The following is an 18,601-nucleotide window of genomic DNA, read 5'->3' on the forward strand; positions in this document are numbered from 1 at the left end:
CAAATTTCAAATTAAAAGCGAAAACACATTACAAGAAAAGGATAGCAATATAATGATGAGTTGTAATACGCCATCTATTGATCAAACCGATGAAGCTGTGGAGCTTTCATTTTTTTCTATGGATGTTCAATTTTCCAGTCGTTTAAGCTTAATCTGTGGCTTGGGTATTGATGACGACAGGAAGGAGGAGAAATTTTATTAGCACAACGAGCTCGCAGAAAATTTGTCGCGGTACAAAAGTTGATCGGTCTAGAAGCAGTGTTACGGTGGTTTTTCGGTGTTTCTGGGAGCGGCCTGAAAGTTGACAAATTTTCAAATATTTTGTCACGCCCGTAGCCTCGCACCAAATGTTTCAGCCCGTCAAGGTGTATATATGTGTACAGGCGGTTCCCGAGATACACGGTACCTCTTAGGCTGGAAATAGACGAACCGAGATCGTCGCGGTGCCGCGAAATTCGCGCCTTGTTTATAACAGTTGTAGAACAGTTGAGCTGTCAAATCTTCCGCGCCTCCAATCGCGCCTGCTGTTTCGCAGAGATACCCAACTTCGGTATTGCTGAGATTTTCGCGGTACCGCGATCCGATTATTTTTACTTTTTCTGGCGGATTTGTGTGAAAACTCGTGTCGAGAAATGAGTTTTGTATTTTATTTTGCATAAACTATGTGAAATAAATAATTTGATTCGCAAATTGATAGAAAAATATTTCTTCTTGGCACATTCAATCGTCACCAGACCTCGGATGGTTCCATACACGAACCGCGATTATCTAACCGCGAAATAGACGAACCGAGATCATCGCGGTACCGCGAAAATCGCGTATGACTTGAGCTGCCAATTAAGTTATAAAATCTGACAGATAGGCGAGATAATCGCGGTTCGTGTATGGAACCATCCGAGGTCTGGTGACGATTGAATGTGCCTAGAAGAAATATTTTTCTATCAATTTGCGAATCAAATTATTTATATCACATAGTTTATGCAAAATAAAATACAAAACTCATTTCTCGACACGAGTTTTCACACAAATCCGCCAGAAAAAGTAAAAATAATCGGATCGCGCTACTGCGAAAATCTCAGCAATACCGAAGTTGGGTATCTCTGCGAAACAGCAGGCGCGATTGGAGGCGCGGAAGATTTGACAGCTCAACTGTTCTACAACTGTTATAAACAAGGCGCGAATTTCGCGGCACCGCGACGATCTCGGTTCGTCTATTTCCAACCTTATACGCGGATTCGAAGATAAACGGTTTTCTAACTTTGACAGTTCTTTAACCGTTGTGTCAATGACCAAATTTACACCTTCATCTCTATGACCGGCATACCCGGGTATCCCATACATTATGTATGGGGGATTAAACTACCCAAATGCCACAAATCCACTAAAAGACCACTAAACGGCTTCTAAACGACTCAAGCTCTCTACCTAAACGGAATATAGAAATACTTCGTTTAGCAGACGGCAAACGACTCATGCATTCTAAAAATATCAAAAAAGCTGGTGGCGCTCTCTGTTGGTGAGATACCCCAACCAGTTGAGCTTCATCGCTTGGAGGAGAGCTTTCTCATTTCCTCTGTACTGTTGTATGGTTTCGCATTGAAGTTATGCATCGCTAGAACTGGAACGGCGATACGATTGTTTAAATACTAAACTCCAACGGAAACCACCAGCTCTGAGGCGAATGAGATTTGAGTAATGGTCGTTGGTGTTGATACCCACGTATCTGACCAGACGACCATTCACATAGATTTTTGCTCAGAAAGTTAGAAAGCTATATAGGTCATGATAAGATGAAACTTGTCGAAACACATTGCAAGAAAAGGATAGCAATATAATGATGAGTTGTAATACGCCATCTCTTGATCAAACCAATGAAGCTGTGGAGCTTTCATTTTTTTCTATGGATATTTAATTTTCCAGTCGTTTAAGCTTAATCTGTGGCGCTTGGGTATTTTGTGCTAAAACTTTAATAGCTTCTGTTCTCGTAGTTTTTGAATGAAATTTGACATCGTGTTATTGGTAGAATTTTAAAAACTCATTTAATAATTTTTATATAACCTTAAACTAATGATTACTCGTTTTGGTACCAATAAGAAGTCAATAATACTGCATATATTATGGCATTAATCATATATTATTTTCAACTTTTTTAACGTGTAGTTCAAACGCAGGAAATATACTTAAAGTAAATTAAATTAATTATGAATATATAAGCTTAATTTACATTCAGCAAAACAAAAAAGAGTAAGAAAATTAATTTTGATTTGATTTCAGTCTCCACAATGATCACGCTTTGTTATAATTTTGGAGTGATGTGCACAAACTGGTTTCTTACATTCATCACAAACTTTTTTAGTAGACCCTTTTTTTAACACAAAGGAAACAAGTCCTGGTGTGCTTAACCCTACCACTAGCGTCCCGTTTAGTCGGAGTCATTGTTTCATTAGTAACTGGTGCTTTTATAGGACCTCCTTTCATAACCACTACGCGGCCCGAAGTGACGTATAATTTGTATATTATTTGATTGAATTTCTATTTCTGGCATTGCCAATTGTTCACACAGTTGTTGAAGGAACATACGTCTCTTGTTTGTGGACGTGTTATACTGAGGATTATTTTCTTTGTAAAATATGAATGCAGCAAAAGCTGCTACATCTAACATATTGTAAAAAAGCCAGTGACCACCTATTGGTTTTTCTTTTTGTAGTATATTCTGACAAATACTTGACCATATTGTCGGCACCGCCTTTCAATTTGTTGTAGTCGTCGATCATTTTAGGCTTATTCTTAGGTCCTGTTATTTCCATGTAATAGGGAGAAGGTCTTGGCCTGCCTCAGGAGTGTCCGAAACCGCTCACGGTCTCGCGCCTTCGTCTGCCAGTCCGTTATCCCGGCCTTAATGTCGGACGCCTCCACGCTATCTTGACACCTCAATTTGGGCCTACCACGTCTCCTCTGTCCTTGTGGACGGCCTAAAAATACTTTACGGGCTGGGTCGTCCGTTTCCATGCGTATAACATGGCCAGCCCACCGGAGCCTGGCGAGCTTTATACGCTGTACGACAGTGAGGTCGCCGTACATCTCGTATAGCTCGTCGTTATAACGGATCCTCCATCCTGTCCATCCACACATACGGGGCCAAGTATCCTTTTGAGCATCTTCCTCTCGAACGCGGCTAAGAGGGTTTCGTCAGATTTGGACAGTGTCCATGTCTCAGAGGCGTATGTGAGTACCGGTACTATATAGGTACTATATAGTCCCAGCTTCGTCCGTCGCGACAGGTTCTTTGAGGTGAACTGCTTCTTCAGGCTGTAGAATGACCGGTTGGCAGCCAGCATCCTTGCGCGCAACTCAGCTTCCATGCTATTGTCGTTGCTGACCTTTGACCCAAGATAGGTGAATTGTGGGACGACTTCAAAAGTGCGTTCACCTATCTGCACGTCACGCCTACGTAGATTCTAATTATTTATCGGTAGGCCCGCTGATGTTGCCACCATCAGTTTGGTCTTTGCCTCGTTTATCTGCCATCCGAGGTTCTCTACCGCCTGAGTGATCATTAGTTGAAGGATAAAAAATCAAAAGAATTTTTAAAATTCTATCAACTAAACAAAGGCAAAGAATAATAATGTGTACACTTTCTCTTCAAATTTAATGCAACTCCTACGGCTAGAACAGGAGTTATCAAAGTTTTAGCATAAAAATCTTTCATTCCCCATACAAAATGTATGGGATACCCGGGTATGCCGGTTGTAGAGGTAAGGGGTACAAAAAGTATATAAAAGAAAAAAAATATTTCGATTTTTTTTTTAAATTATGTTTTTTGCACGAAAATAACGAGAATAAAAAAGTCTAAAGATACATGAACAATTTTTGTCACTGCGACTTCTCTGTAAAAAGTTATTAAAGATTAAAAATCGAAATCATACCCGGGTATCCGGTTGTAGAGTTGACGGTTAAGCAAATTGTACTGATTTGACACATCCATTGTGAAATACCAAATAATTTATGTATTGATTGAATGTAAAATACCATTTCAAAAGGTTTAAAATTGTTCAATTCAGTAGAAACATATACAATAATTAATTTGGTGGCTAAAACCACTCCCAAGTGGCAAAATTACACGAAAATTAGTGATATTTTAGCTGGAAATCACGAGATTCGACTTACGCAGAAATTCGAGAACCGCGGTATTTTGCGGCCGTTTTCGGTCCCTATTAACCGTGTATCTCGGGGACCGCCTGTATATGCCAAGGTGTATGGCAGCCCGTACCATGTGCATACTTTTTTCAGTGGGATATGTCAAGCACTGACAGCCGCATGACAAAGACGAAAAAAACATTGCCGATTCTTCTTGTTCTCGTCAGACGTCAAATTACGTGGCTGCAACACAAGCCAAAACTAACAACAAAATGAAATTATTGCTGAATTTCCTCGTATGTTTCCTCTTTTTGTGTGTTGTACCTATTAGAGGATACTTTATCACAGTGGATCCACATTCGGAAGAATGTTTCTTCGACCGGGCAGAAGCTGGAACGAAACTGGGTAGGCAATGTCTACAACACATACAGTACAATCTTTTTGGTTCAGTTCACATCGATGAGGAATTAACTTGGCCTGACCTTTCATACATTACAGGACTGATGTTTGAAACTGTTGAAGGAGGTTTTCTTGATATAGAAGTACGTATCAGCGGCCCGGACCAGAAAGTAATCTATCAAGGCGAAAAGGAATCTTCCGGAAAGTATACGTTTTCCGCTTACGAGACAGGCATTTATCACTACTGCTTCAGCAACAAAATGTCTACCTTAACGCCCAAGGTAAGTTTCAAAAGTTAATCTTTTGCCTCAAAAGTGCTTGTTCATGGTCGAATGGTTGGTTTTATATGTACAGGTGGTCATGTTTTCGATGGAAATCGGAGAAGCACCCAAAGGAACAGTTGGTGCAGTTAACGAAGGTGAAGCCGGTCATACAAAGCTAGAGGACATGATTCGTGAACTATCCGGCACCCTTACCAGTATTAAACACGAACAAGATTACATGCATGTAAGCAATAGGCGAAAGTAACAATTTAAAACAAATATTAACCATTTGTTCACCTTACAGGTACGTGATCGTATTCATCGGTCCATCAATGAAAGCACGAACTCCAGGGTCGTTATGTGGTCATTCTTCGAAGCCATTGTGCTCATAGTCATGACAGTGGGGCAAGTGTACTATCTGAAGCGATTCTTTGAAGTGAAACGGGTTGTATAAATTGGAAAAAAATATCTCGAATTAATACTTAATTTTGTTCTAATAAACCCGCCCTACATGCCTCCGAAATGAATGTCCTCCTCAATACATGGCACTGCATATGCGCTTGAACCAGGCGAAACAAAAGTTCCAAGTACTTGCAGTCGAGTTTATCCAAGTACTTGCAGTTAATATTCCAAATGATAGCTTCAAATATCACTCTAAAAAGAATGTATACGTACACCTTTTTGTAGCTCATTTTGATTGTATTTGTTCACGCTTTATACTAGGCAATTGAGTTAAAATTCTGTTAGAGAAAGGCGTAAACATCTGAACTCTATTTCTCTTTTGTCTCGAAACCGGCTATCATTACCATAGTATTAAAAATACGAATTACCATGCTCATAAATACAACGGAGTCTACTGTTAAGCCAAGGTTTATACAAGGCTGATGTATAGCTAGGCATTTTCGCAGTTGGCGTACATGAATATGTCGCATTTCCGTTTGCTGATTGTACACGATCGTCAATGTTTATATTTTCGCATTTATTAGCTGATATATCTAACTATTTTGGATGATACCAAAAACAAATGTTCAATCACTTGGCACACCTACGCTTCCGAATCGGTAGGTTGCTGTCAAACTCTCCATTCATTTTTTTTCAACGAATGTGCTGTCAAAATTAGCTACATCTTGCAATCTCCATTACCTTTGCTCGCAACGAAAGATCACGGATGAAAGAGCCACTATTCTAGGCATAAATCCTTTCAAGAGTATATTCTTTACTATCTTCTGCCATCGTTATCGCCATACATTTGCAAATGGCTTTCATTCTCCGTCGATCGAGCTTTCTTCTGGCCGACATTGCAAGTAAATCCTCTGCGAAGGTAAGTACTTTCCACGTTTATATCATTGATATCAATCAGACAAAATTAAATATGTTAAAATGATTAGTTTGTTCGGCTGAGAAATTTTATGTAATGCACGATGACCGTGAAACTGTGCAGCGTCTGAGGCAAGGCAGAACATTGTTGAGGACATCAACGATATAAATAGCACAATTAGGAGCGTATTAGAAAGTTGCCCTGCCATAAGTCGATTGTGCTGAATCGGTCAAACTGCAAATTGGTATTCTACCGCAGTAGATTATGCAATGTTTTCCTCGAGCGATTTCGCGTTCCGTGAATGTCCCACTGCAAAAAAGTGGCTCAGCTGGTGCTAGCGATTGCTATAGAGCGATGATTGCTCTTGGAAACGTCATGGATCATGTGTTGAGCCAGTGAAAAAAAATCAATATGCTGAAACACTGAAATCCTTTACTTCCAGGTACTTGCAAGTGGATGCCAGAAGCGCCACCTGAACGTACAAGAGCACGTATCCTACTCCTTCCTAAATGAAGCGGGAATTCCAACGCCCAAGTAAGTAAACCGGTATACGAATGATTGATTAGATTCCGATGTAGCGATGCATTTTGTATGTAAATAGAATTTCAACGCACAACAAATCGCTAGGATTTGTTGGCACTGTTGATAGTAGACACTGTAGCTGATTACGTCTTATCGTGTGCTGTTGTCTACATCATGCAGCGTAAAATCGGATGGGTTACGTCCGATCGTAAACAAAACTCAACCGGCGCATCAGCAAGTTATCACCTTTGTTCTTCCTATGTTGCAAACGAACTCATTATTCACCATTAACCCCTGCCGTATCAGTGTGTGTGAGTTCAAAGTACATTTAAATTCTTCATGTTTGCTTTATATTTTCAGGTTTGGAGTAGCTACGTCCGGGGCAGAAGCTAAAAAAATTGCTACGGACCTTAATACAAAGAACCTGGTCTTGAAAGCCCAAGTGCTAGCTGGCGGGCGCGGAAAAGGAAGCTTTAAGAATGGGTTGAAGGGTGGTGTCCGGGTGGTGTTTTCGTAAGTAGTGTGAAAATGTGTAAAACAATGTTGTTTTTAGCAAATGCATGGTTTTGGTCTGTTTTGTTGCAGACCCCAGGAGGCAGAAGATATTTCGGGCAAAATGATCAACCAGCTTCTCGTCACTAAACAAACGGGAGCAGCGGGACGTATTTGCAATTCTGTCATGGTGGCGGAACGAAAGTTTCCTCGCCGAGAATTCTACTTTGCCGTTATGATGGAGCGTGCTTTCAATGTATGTGTGATTTTTTTTAGAAAAGCATCCATAAACTTAACTTCGACTACAGTAAGAATCTTTACTTTCATTAAGGGACCTGTTCTAATCGCATCGTCTCAAGGAGGTGTCAACATTGAAGAAGTGGCTGCTGAAAACCCAGATGCAATTGTATACGAACCTATTGACATTAACAAAGGTCTGCAGAAGGAGCAAGCAGTTCAGGTAAGACGAATCCTGGCTGTTTCTGGAACTAAAACTCGTACTGTACTATTTATGATACTTTTGCTGCAGGTCGCCAAAAAGGTGGGACTCAATGACAAAGTGGAGGAGACCGCTAAAATGTTGCTCAATATGTACGATTTGTTTGTCAAGAAGGATGCATTGCTGATTGAGATTAATCCGTATGCGGAAGATGCCGCTGAAACGTGTAAGTATTAACGTATTAACAGAACACTGGAGCATTTTCAATTGCTTCAGAAGCAGGCAGTTCATCAGACTGCGGTAAGGTAATTTTAACATTTTTTAGATACCGCAAAAAGCATTGCTTTTTCGCTACATAACTGTTAATATTATTGTACATCAATTGCTGTCAAATATCAATCTTTGATCATGAACTATCATGATTCCTACATTTTCTTGGAATCTCTGTTTTCCTCTTAGTTTTTCATTATCCTTGAAATAGTTAACTATTACCAATGGCAAACATGTTGCTACTTTTTAAGAAATTTAGTTAACTTGAAACTCCATAGTAACAATTAATTATTTTGGAGAATGCACTGTGCGATAATGCTATAGAAGAGACGCAAGAGACGCCGTAAGATTAGAAGAACCGTCAGTAAATTGCAAAGAAACAAACACCGCATCGTATAAATAGTAAATAGCTGCATTTCGTGAATGTTTGTGGTACAGACATTAAATCTAAACATTCTAAAATTGAACTGTGAAAACAACCCAATTAACATTTAACATTTACTCTTTTTGCGTTTAAACTGTTTTTCTGATATAACCGTATTATACATGTTGATAAATGTATCATCAACTGACCATATCATCGCTAGGTGAAGAGTGTAAGTAACCATCTTGACATGTAATTCATTATTTTTATTATTTTGCTTCAATTTTTAATAGTTGACGCTATTTTCTGCATGTGTGTGTTAAAGCTTCCTTCTATTGTTGCTAAATTTGAGATAATTTATGTATGATTTGTATGTTATACAGTTCAGATGTAGTGTATGTTATCAAAATCAATTTGGATCCCAGCATGTGAGTTAAAACCCTGTTCAAGTCCAGAGTTTCAGAGTTTAAAGTTAGTCTTTGAACGTGGTCACATATTTGAGGTTGACCTTATATTCTTTTGATGAGTATGTGTGTATATATTTTTTTACATTTTTATGCTACCAACATTTCATAAGTTTTATTAGTATTTCTTTGTACTTGGGTTGGGATTAAATCTTGCTTAATTTCTTGACACTTTCTCGAATATTATTTAATATTAATTATTGTTGCTATTCTCTTGTATTCCCTCGTCGTTCACTTACAAGATTTTGCCCTTGATGCCAAAATGCGTTTTGACGACAATGCTGAATTCCGTCAGAAGGATCTATTTGCCAAGCGGGATCTGTCACAGGAGGACAAAAAAGAGGTTGAAGCATCCAAGTTCGACCTTAACTACATCGCGCTCGATGGTTCAATTGGATGTCTTGTGAACGGTGCCGGTCTCGCAATGGCCACGATGGACATCATCAAGCTGCACGGTGGCGATCCAGCCAACTTCCTAGACGTTGGTGGTGGCGCGAGTGTAAAGGCCGTAAAGGAAGCATTCAAAATCATCACTTCTGACCCGAAGGTGCACGCGATCTTAGTTAACATTTTCGGCGGCATCATGCGCTGTGACGTCATCGCGGAAGGTATCATCCAAGCTACGAAGGAGCTCAACATCAAAATGCCCATCATTGTGCGGCTGCAAGGCACTAACGTGAATGAGGCAAAGGAACTCATCAAGAAATCGAAACTGCGCATCCTTCCAAAGGACGATCTGGATGAAGCAGCTATGCTGTCCGTCCACCTGGCCCAAATTGTACATCTGGCTCGCGAGGCTCATCTCGACGTAAGTTTTGAGCTGCCCGATAGCTATGTTGTCTAAACTGTAATGGACCATACAAAGGATGCCACATTTTGTATTGTGTCCCGCATTAAACCCACTGGAAAGTTGTGCGTCGTTATGATATGATTATGAAATACGTGTACCATCTCTGCGACCAGTGTGGTGTATTTATTACTATCCTTTAAAGCGCCTCCATTAATGACGAAACTTATGATCGATATATGCACTCTAAACACAAATCAAGCGCACTCGATGTTGGACTGGAACCATTCTAATGCTAAGTGATTGCATAATTGTGCATAGCTGTTACCATCAATAAAATTGACCGCACAGATGAGCGCGCCACTATTTTTCCTCTTTTTTATTTTCGGGAATGGAATAGAATACGGTACGGTCTATTCGACCATATCATATCACCAGACTTATTTTGCCACATTAACGGGTAATGGATCTAGGCCACAGGCGGGTGGAGAGGAAGAAGAAGGGGGTCGACTCTCGTCCAAATTCGTATGAACTGCACCAACAAGCTGGATCTATATGATGCATTGTTGTTCATTGCTTATTGGTTGTTTCATTCTAAAACGGTTAAAATGATATTTTTTATTGAAAAATTAAGATACAAGCGATAAGCTATGAATTTCAAAATACGGACGTATAGACATGACGAAGGTAAGCTGTGTTGAATGTTCGTTCAGAACAAACTGTATACAAAAACGTTTCCAGATATTGAGTACATGCTAGGATGTTTTTGATTTTGTCTATTGTTATCTTATTTATTTTTGTTTTGTTTTGTTATGTTTGTAAATTTGTAGTAAAACTTTAAATGATGCAAAGCATTCAGTTTTCAATCTAACATCAGTATAATTATAACAATAGTACTGAATTCTTTGGATATTTTTCCAAAATCGATAATATTCGTCGACATTTCAGCTCTACGTTGGCGAACCAGCACAATACAAATTGTTGAACAGTCTGTCATCTTGTTATTGAATCCCGTAACACATTAGTTCAGTTAATGCCATTTTAATTGTTTTATCCACACACAATTTGCCCTTTTTTCTAATAGCAGTACATCGAGTCATATGAAGAAATCTTTATACCATATTCAGAGGACACCTTCCCCTATTTTTACCTCTATCAGATACCGATCCTACTTTCGTCGTAAAGATTCGCTGGCAGTTGGAGGGGGCGGCGGTCCGCGCTTATGCAGTTCCTCTAAGTGAGCTAAAATCATTTGCGTGCGCTCCCCTGCTATATGATGTAGTATCAAATAGCGGCTATCGTTTCGCAAAATGTCTTCTACTTCACGCAAATGATTTGCATTTTCACGGTATAATTCAAAGCTCTTATGAGTAATAAACTTACATTCCTGTAACAGTTCTCGAAAAGCATGTTTTGCATTCGCCGTCTTGTCTTTGATGTAGTCTCGAAATTCTCGCTCGCCCTGTTGCGATAAACAAAAAAAAAATCACTCACAGAAGTTAGTCCTGACATATTAAGATTGGTACAATTAGTTTTTACCCGTTCACTGCTGTTGTATTTCAAGTATCGTGGATCATCACGAATACTTTTTTTGATGTCTTTCCAGGAAGAGGTTAGTTCAAGGGAAGGAATTTCATCCAACATTTCGCGGAACTTATCACGTTTCTTGCGCACCAAGTTAGAAATGTGTTCGTTGAACAGTCTGAAAAGTAAAGAACCAAACGAAGCGAATCATATTATTAACTAACAGTTGAAATCGTCTTATCCGACAAACGATATTACCGTTCACGATCGTCTCGGTCCAGCATGGAAATTAATTCCCAACGGTGATCTTTTTTCAGCAGCTTTTTTACCTCCTTCCACGTGAGGTCTGCATTGCGCACCAGATCGGCCAACAAAGCGTTAAAATGACGCATAGCTTCATCTCTCTGGTGATGCTGCCGCTCCTTGTCGCGATCACGCAAATGAGTAGCTAATGTACGCTGCACTTCCTTCTCACGTTCCTTAATACTGGCCTCTGCACGCGCTTTGCGTTCACGCTCTCTTTGTTGTCGCTCAATTTCATCTTCATCCGACGTGTTACAATCCTCGCCTTCGTCCTCGTCATTGTTATTGTTTGCAGTGCCGTCATGGTTGCTAGCACCCTTTGCTGATTGACTTGCCTCCCGATCATTTGAGCGACTGCGGCGATCGCGCGACCGATCTCTTGATTTACGCGAACTGCGCTGTTCGCTGCGGCTGTTACGTTCCTTTAGCTCCTTTTCTCTTTCCTTCTCCTTTGCCTTGCGTTTTTCTTCTTTGAGTGCCTTGATATGGTCCTCAAACAGTTCTTCGCGTTGTGAGTGCTCTGTGATCGCTTTATAACGGCTATCACTTTCCACTTTTTTGCGGATGTCGCTAAACCGTGTGTGACGGTTTATATCGCTTCTTTCACGAAGCATAGTAAGAAAATCTTTTCTTATCTGAAATACAAAATAACCACAACATGTGTAGATGGTAATGCTAAATAGGGATAGGGGGATAAAGCTCTTTACGTTTACCTGCTCTTTGCGAATTTGTTTTTCCTCCTTTTCGCGCTTCCGAATTTCCACAATATACTCATTAAACAAGCTTTCGCGTTCGCGGATTTTTTCAATTACCTTGAATCGTTCATCTTTGCCATACTTCTGAGCAAATTCGCTAAACGATGACCTAAAACGAATTAAACACATTTACAATTACGCACGCCCGTATTCCTGTACATACGGGAAAAAATCAAACGCTCCATTGTGGTATCTAACTGCCATTCCAAATACTTACTTTCCATGCAAATGAGCGGCATCCATAAGGGCGCGGAAATCATCGCGCTTTTGGCGCATTTTGTTACGCTTCTCTCGTCGCTCTTCATCTGCTCGGTCTTTCACATACTTCTCGAAAACCTGTTTACGTTCTTTGGAGGTCAGAAGTAGATAACGTGCATCGTACACAATTTTATGAAGCTCCTTTTCCCAAGTACTAAAAGCAGATACATCCAACTCCCGAAGCATTTCCCGAAACGATTTCATACGGACGTCTAGCGGTATTAATGTTCGCTCGCGAGCTGCTCTTGCCTCAGCCTCCATTGCTATAGCTTCCTTTTCCGGATCGGTGCCAGGACGATTGCTGCCAAGGGAATGCGTTGATTTCATAACTGCTTCCAGATCGGATTTCAGCTTTTTGCTTGGATGTTCACCATCCTCGTCCACGCTAGACTCCGAATCGCTTTGGGCGGACCGTGGCTCGTTTGTATTACCACCGCTGGCAGTTTGTCCACCGTCACTTTCTGCCAATGTTGCAGCAGCTGAGTTTCCTGTTCCTAACACTGTTTGTCCCTTGCTACTTGCCACCCCGTCCAAATCTTTCGGGGCCACCGTACCCAGAAGCTGCTGTGGGGGCACAAGCACCGCCTTATCGACGTCTGCGCGCTCTTTCAGCTCTTCCGGTCTTTCCCATACCGAGGTACGGGTTGAAGGGTTGTAAAAGAAAACTCGTCCATCGCCGGTCCAAACCACGCACCATGGAGTACCGCTGATTGGAGTGCTAGAAATAGGGCGACTTTTATCTTGCGGCTTGTTGGATTTGGCCTTTTCTTCATCTTCTTTGCGTTTCTTCTCTTGCTCTAGCTTTCGCTTTCGTTCTTCTTCCGCGGCAGCCTTTTCATTCTTAGCCATAAATGTAATAGGATCAAACACAACACCTGACGCAGCGACGGGCAACTGCTGAAGCCGCACACCCGATCCAGACACCGGTCCAATAGCTGCAGTTGCAAGAGGAGAAGGAAACTGCTGTATCTTTAGCCCCGTAGCAGGCGGTGCCTGCATGGCAGACATTAGCGGCATCTGGGGTGGTATCGGTGGTGCCAAGAAAGGCGGAACCGAAGGAGGTGCTTTGGATTTCTGCTTTGCATTCCACACAGTCAATTTTGCCTCTACAAAGATAAAAGTCAGATCAATATATAATCACAAATATGATGAAGGTGAACTAGTAGAGACAAAAAAAACTCACTTTCCAAATCACGCAAGGCTTGCGGCTTCTCCCAAACACTTTCTCCCTTTGAGGCGTTGTAGTAGAACATTCGTCCATCGGGTGCAGTATGCTCGCTCCAAACCGTAGCCCTAGCAACGATCGACGGATCAATTTCATTTAGCTTAATTTCGTTCATCGCTTGCTTGGCAGCATCTAAGGGAAGGGTTTGACCAATGGACCAATTTTGTCCACTGCCGACTGCTGGCGGGTTCCATGGTGGAAAACTGGTGAAATTAGGTGGAGGCATTCCAAAGGGAGCCATCCCAAACGAAGGTGGAGGTCCGGTAAAGCGCGTCATCGCGGTATGCAATGGAATAACGGCTGGTATTGTTGCTGAACTAACCGGTATATCGGACGCAGAACTTGCATTTACCTCAATGACCTTTTGTTCAGCAGACTTCGTATGTTGCTGCTGCTGCTGTTTGTTGAGAGCCTCTACTTCTGCCTGTGTCATCACGTTCACATTAGGACCTTCCGGGCGGGTCCATGTCGTTTCGCGACTTATGGCATGATAATAGTACGATTTGCCGTCAGCAGTTTTAGTTTCCACCCATAAATCCTACGGTTGAATCGGGATCAGCGATGTTAGAAGAAGTTCGCCAATGATACTGGAGCTAAACTCCGGTAAGACCATACTCACAGTTGCGACCGTATTGGCCAGTTTCGATGGTGCTGAACCGAGAAGACCGGCACCATTTTTGATAGGTGATACTTTATTTTCTTCCAATGTGGAATCTGCAGCCGATGGAGATGTGTGTTGCTCCGATGCAGAAGCCACGACCGAATCACCGTCTATGGTTCCTGCATTACTAACCTCCTCCGTGCTCTCTGATTCGTTTGGTAATGGTTTATCTACTTCGGTGCTCATGATAACAGCAAAGTAAAGAACTAAATTTGTTCACAATAATAGAATGTTTCCTCGTCTTTTGACTAGACTAGAACATTTTTGCTGCTTGGCAGAGTGACCAGAAATACCGATTTATCTGCATTCCTACCGATTTTTTATATGCCTACCGATTCACAGATGACCGCCCTAAAACTACCGATTTTCCATTTATCCTACCGAAAATCACAGATATTTGATTTTTCAGTCGTTTAAGCTTAATCTGTGGCGCTTGGGTTGCTGTTTCAAGGATCGCTATCCTCATTTGTTACTTATCGCGCTGATGCACGTTTGTTTGCCTGGCACTTTTTAGTTTTATCCGTTAAAATTTAATGTTCCTAATAAGTAGACTATAATAAGGATTCCGAGAATTGCTCGTCAAAGAAAATTATTTAAATTTGAATTTGAATCTCGCTGTCCGCGGTTTAAGCTCACCTGACAGAAAAAGATAATTAAATTTTCAGTCGAGGGGTAGGTACAAACACACGGTGGGGGTCCGGCCCAAGATCGGATCCGACGTCCGTTGTTTTGGGCTGAAAATTAAAACTGGCGGATGGAGCGCTACCACGGAGAGAATGCGCTCTATTGCATGCCTTTAAAATGCACGAGGCAGAGCGCCAGTGAGTGCCACTGAAAAGAACGCTCGCCCGCGCTGTTTAATTGTATTTTCCTCAGAAATTGAAGAAAATGAAGAAGAAGTTGATCGTTAAAATAATTGATTAAATTTAAATGGTTGCGTTATCAACAGAGCTCCTGCCGAAATCTGCCAATATAATCTGGCCACACTGGTCCGCAGGTCAGGCGAGCTTTTTGGCGGCCACCGTCGCAAAACCATCGCAAAACGTCAAAACCGGCGTCGCATGTACTGCAAACCGACGTCGCCAGCGAGCGAAACTCGCAACGATTTCGAGGCGCTGACGACGGTCGTTTTTGACGTTTTGCGACGGTCTTTGACCTTTCGAGCGAGCTTTTGCCCTGCGGGCCAGTGTGGCCAGACTATATTGGCAGATTTCGGCAGGAGCTCTGTTGATAACGCAACCATTTAACCTTCGTTTCTATGACCAAAAATACACCCCCATCTTTATGACCACGTACCCGGATAGGGCATACATTTTGTATGAGAAATTACACTTGTGCGTGGTAAATTGTGCATGACTTCTAGTTTGGTTGTTGAAATGACTTCAAATTTTGAGAGAAGCTTGAAGTCAGGTGTATGTCGGGGACCGCCTGTATATGAAAAATAATTTTGAATTTTTTTTATACTGGAAAGAACAAAGTTTTATGCAGCTTTCCTGAAAAATTGAATTTTTTTTCAATAACTAAAACAGAAGATATGATCAATTTACCATCCAGAAATGCAAACTCCCAGAGCGTTTCTACATACACCGAGACTGCAGCTGAGAGATGGCTGTCAGAATGAACTTGACAGAGCATCACGCAGCGGTGTGTGAGAAGCAAATAACAACCGGCGTCAGCTATTGCAGGTACTGTTTAAAGCTATGAAATTGTAAAAATGAGTGAAAGTGTACTTATTTGATAACATAAAATTTCACGGCAATCAGAACAGTAAAACAATCGTTCATTTTAAAATTAAACAGGTTAGAACACAGTAAATGGACAGCTCAATCTGCAAACTCGGAATAACTTAAATATTCGATCAGAACACTACAATTTACACCACCAAATATCACCAATTTTACGACAAACACTAACTTATAAATATTTGTAAGCCAAACGCTATAATCTGTAATTGAAACGCGTCGAAATTGTCAGCGCAGTGCGCTTTAGTATTGATACACAACCCGTATGCTGTCGAAAATTGCCGAATTCAACTGAGGGCTTTTTATTCTACATTCTAGTTCAAGATATTTACAAGTGTACAGTTGTATTTGTGAATACATTAAGCACGGTTTCCACGTATTGAATTGGTATCTCAACAATCTGAACTAATTAAAATCCATTTTTGGATCAAAATACAGTCATTATCCGATATACGCTATCGTACGGGACCGAGCGCAATAGCATATCTCGAGTTTTCGCGTATAGCGGATTTGTATGGAAAAATAGTTTACACTACCAGTTCGAGGGTTGAAAAATATCGCCACAGAGTTTTGCATTAAAGTTATTTGTTGTTAAACAGGTATCTTTTGCACAAATTTAATGCAAAATGCAAAAAGAACATTAAGAAAACTCAAAAAGAGCATACAATATTTCAAAGTATTAAAATATTTGCAAAAAACACATGAAGCTGTCAAATTTAGAGCAATCGCGTACTACGAATTCGCGTATATCGAGTATCGCGTACTGCAGATAATTGCTGTAATGCCGTCGAATGTGTTGCTAAGAACAAAGCGATCGGTTCCTATGGAATTCATTTCTCCCATTCTGTCAAAAGGAGCTTTTTTTGATTCCGAAATTAGTTGTCAATTTGTATGGGACGAGACCACCTGGTCTTCATACACTTTGATAGAAACGAAGGTTAAATGGTTGCGTTCTCAACAGTGCTTCTGCCGAAATCTGCCAATATAGTCTGGCCACACTGGCCCGCAGGGCAAAAGCTCGCTCGAAAGGTCAAAGACCGTCGCAAAACGTCAAAAACGACCGTCGTCAGCGCCTCGAAATCGTTGCGAGTTTCGCTCGCTGGCGACGTCGGTTTGCAGTACATGCGACGCCGGTTTTGACGTTTTGCGACGGTTTTGCGACGGTGGCTGCCAAAAAGCTCGCCTTGCCCTGTGGGCAAAGTGACCAGAAATACTGATGTATATATATCTAGGATTTGAAGGAAAAAAATTAAATTTTTTTAATCATTGAACTATAAAACTCAGCCAAACAATCAAATCAGTCTAAATAATCCAGCAAAAATCAAATGACAGCACGTACGATAAAGTTGTATCCAATGGAGCACTGCTGCGGCCCTAAGCGATCGGGTGGAGCCCCGAGAAAAAGAACTTGCCACCACTGAGAAAAAAAATGTGCATCTTAGTTCTTCTTTGGCTTAGAATTCCCAGTACAATTTTCACATCGACACTTCAGAAAGACCTTCATCCCAAGTGCCACAAATCCACTAAACGACCACTAACCGGCTTCTAAACGACTCAAGTTCTCTACCTAAACGGAATATAGAAAGACTTCGTTTAGCAGACGGCAAACGACTCATGCATTCTAAAAATAGCGAAAAAGCTGGTGGCGCTCTCTGTTGGTGGGATACCCCAACCAGTTGAGCTTCATCGCTTGGAGGAGAGCTTTCTCATTTCCTCTGTACTGTTGTACGGTTTCACATTGAAGTTATGTATCGCTAGAACTAGAACGGCGATACGTTTGTTTAAATACTAAACTCCAACGGAAACCACCAGCACTGAAGCAAGTGAGATTTGAGTAATGGTCGTTGGTGTTGATACCCACGTATCTGACCAAAGATCATTCATATAGATCATCATGCTCGGAAAGTTAGAAGCTATATACGTCATGATAAGATGAAACTTGTCGAAACACATTGCAAGAAAAGGATAGCAATATCTATGAGCTGTAATACGCCATCTATTGATCAAACCAACGAAGCTGTAGAGCTTTCATTTTTTTTTCTATGGATATTCAATTTTCCAGTCGTTTAAGCTTAATCTGTGGCGCTTGGGATTTGTGTAACCGGTGACCCAAATCGAATCTATATCTTAGATAAAGGATGCATATTCTCGTGAGATGGAAGTTTCATTTTGCGCATTAGGTCCCCCCCCCACCCATCCCACTTAACACTTCTTTCGTTTTTACTTTTTTTAACTCAGTTAAGTTTTGAGTTTTAACCGTCTTGTGTACAACCGCCTACCCGGGTAAGTTTCGCATCTTTATTCTAAAATAACTTTGGATTAAAGAATCGTATCGACTTCAAATTTTTAAAATTTTTAAATTTTTAAATATCAAAAATGTTTAGATATTTTTTAAAATTATTTAATTTTATATACCCTTCACATGTACAACCGCATACCCAGGTAGGCCATACATTTTGTATGGAACAATGATGTTTTTCGAGGTTAAAAGCGTAAATCTGTTGAATTACTTGTTAGAATGGAATGAAAATTGTCGTATAGGATCACAACAAAGCTTTATAAAATATCGTAGTAAAATTAGAATTTTTAAAAATCCTATTAATATTTTTAGCAATCAAAAATGTGCTGTAACTCCAACACCTTAACCGACCTTGCCGCATGTTTTGAGAGGATGCTTA

At 40.8% G+C, this 18,601-nt stretch overlaps 3 protein-coding genes across 5 annotated transcripts; 2 read left to right on the forward strand and 1 right to left on the reverse strand.

The window, feature by feature from the left end:
• The first annotated feature begins 4,342 nt into the window (after window positions 1–4,342).
• LOC120908405 (transmembrane emp24 domain-containing protein 2) lies at window positions 4,343–5,285 on the forward strand. The gene is made up of 4 exons (XM_040319362.1): window positions 4,343–4,542; window positions 4,636–4,817; window positions 4,891–5,043; window positions 5,104–5,285. The coding sequence occupies exons 1-4, from the start codon at window positions 4,410–4,412 to the stop codon at window positions 5,251–5,253; spliced, it is 618 nt and encodes a 205-aa protein (XP_040175296.1). The 5' UTR covers window positions 4,343–4,409; the 3' UTR covers window positions 5,254–5,285.
• Window positions 5,286–5,916: 631 nt separating this feature from the next.
• On the forward strand, window positions 5,917–9,821 carry LOC120908404 (succinate--CoA ligase [ADP-forming] subunit beta, mitochondrial). Of its 2 annotated transcripts, XM_040319360.1 has the most exons (8): window positions 5,917–6,120; window positions 6,560–6,651; window positions 7,000–7,152; window positions 7,225–7,387; window positions 7,463–7,591; window positions 7,661–7,796; window positions 8,428–8,436; window positions 8,911–9,821. In XM_040319360.1, exons 1-8 carry the CDS (start codon window positions 6,055–6,057, stop codon window positions 9,510–9,512), a joined length of 1,350 nt encoding a protein of 449 aa, XP_040175294.1. In that variant the 5' UTR covers window positions 5,917–6,054; the 3' UTR covers window positions 9,513–9,821. The 2 variants fall into 2 exon arrangements, with proteins under 2 accessions (XP_040175294.1, XP_040175295.1); XM_040319361.1 differs by lacking the exon at window positions 8,428–8,436 and having other exon boundaries at window positions 5,918–6,120.
• Window positions 9,822–10,480: 659 nt separating this feature from the next.
• LOC120908403 (transcription elongation regulator 1) lies at window positions 10,481–14,464 on the reverse strand. 2 transcript variants are annotated; one of them, XM_040319358.1, is made up of 7 exons: window positions 14,140–14,464; window positions 13,479–14,058; window positions 12,255–13,401; window positions 11,996–12,146; window positions 11,238–11,917; window positions 10,995–11,157; window positions 10,481–10,917 (listed from the first exon to the last, which is right to left on the reverse strand). In XM_040319358.1, the coding sequence occupies exons 1-7, from the start codon at window positions 14,365–14,367 to the stop codon at window positions 10,624–10,626; spliced, it is 3,243 nt and encodes a 1,080-aa protein (XP_040175292.1). In that variant the 5' UTR covers window positions 14,368–14,464; the 3' UTR covers window positions 10,481–10,623. The 2 variants fall into 2 exon arrangements, with proteins under 2 accessions (XP_040175292.1, XP_040175293.1); XM_040319359.1 differs by lacking the exon at window positions 14,140–14,464 and having other exon boundaries at window positions 13,479–13,723; window positions 13,873–13,985.
• Window positions 14,465–18,601: the final 4,137 nt, after the last annotated feature.

Source organism: Anopheles arabiensis, chromosome 2, assembly GCF_016920715.1.
Source record: "Anopheles arabiensis isolate DONGOLA chromosome 2, AaraD3, whole genome shotgun sequence".
Lineage (NCBI taxonomy): Eukaryota > Metazoa > Arthropoda > Insecta > Diptera > Culicidae > Anopheles > Anopheles arabiensis.

Coding starts and splice junctions, on each gene's coding strand:
- LOC120908405 (XM_040319362.1), top strand. CDS start 4,410: ATGAAATTATTGCTGAATTTCCTCGTATGTTTCCTCTTTTTGTGTGTT. Junction 4,543..4,635: donor AGAAGCTGGAACGAAACTGG/GTAGGCAATGTC, acceptor CATACATTACAG/GACTGATGTTTGAAACTGTT. Junction 4,818..4,890: donor TGTCTACCTTAACGCCCAAG/GTAAGTTTCAAA, acceptor TTATATGTACAG/GTGGTCATGTTTTCGATGGA.
- LOC120908403 (XM_040319358.1), bottom strand. CDS start 14,367: ATGAGCACCGAAGTAGATAAACCATTACCAAACGAATCAGAGAGCACG. Junction 14,059..14,139: donor TGGCCAATACGGTCGCAACT/GTGAGTATGGTC, acceptor ATTCAACCGTAG/GATTTATGGGTGGAAACTAA. Junction 10,918..10,994: donor AATACAACAGCAGTGAACGG/GTAAAAACTAAT, acceptor TTATCGCAACAG/GGCGAGCGAGAATTTCGAGA.
- LOC120908404 (XM_040319360.1), top strand. CDS start 6,055: ATGGCTTTCATTCTCCGTCGATCGAGCTTTCTTCTGGCCGACATTGCA. Junction 6,652..6,999: donor GCGGGAATTCCAACGCCCAA/GTAAGTAAACCG, acceptor TTATATTTTCAG/GTTTGGAGTAGCTACGTCCG. Junction 7,592..7,660: donor AGAAGGAGCAAGCAGTTCAG/GTAAGACGAATC, acceptor CTTTTGCTGCAG/GTCGCCAAAAAGGTGGGACT.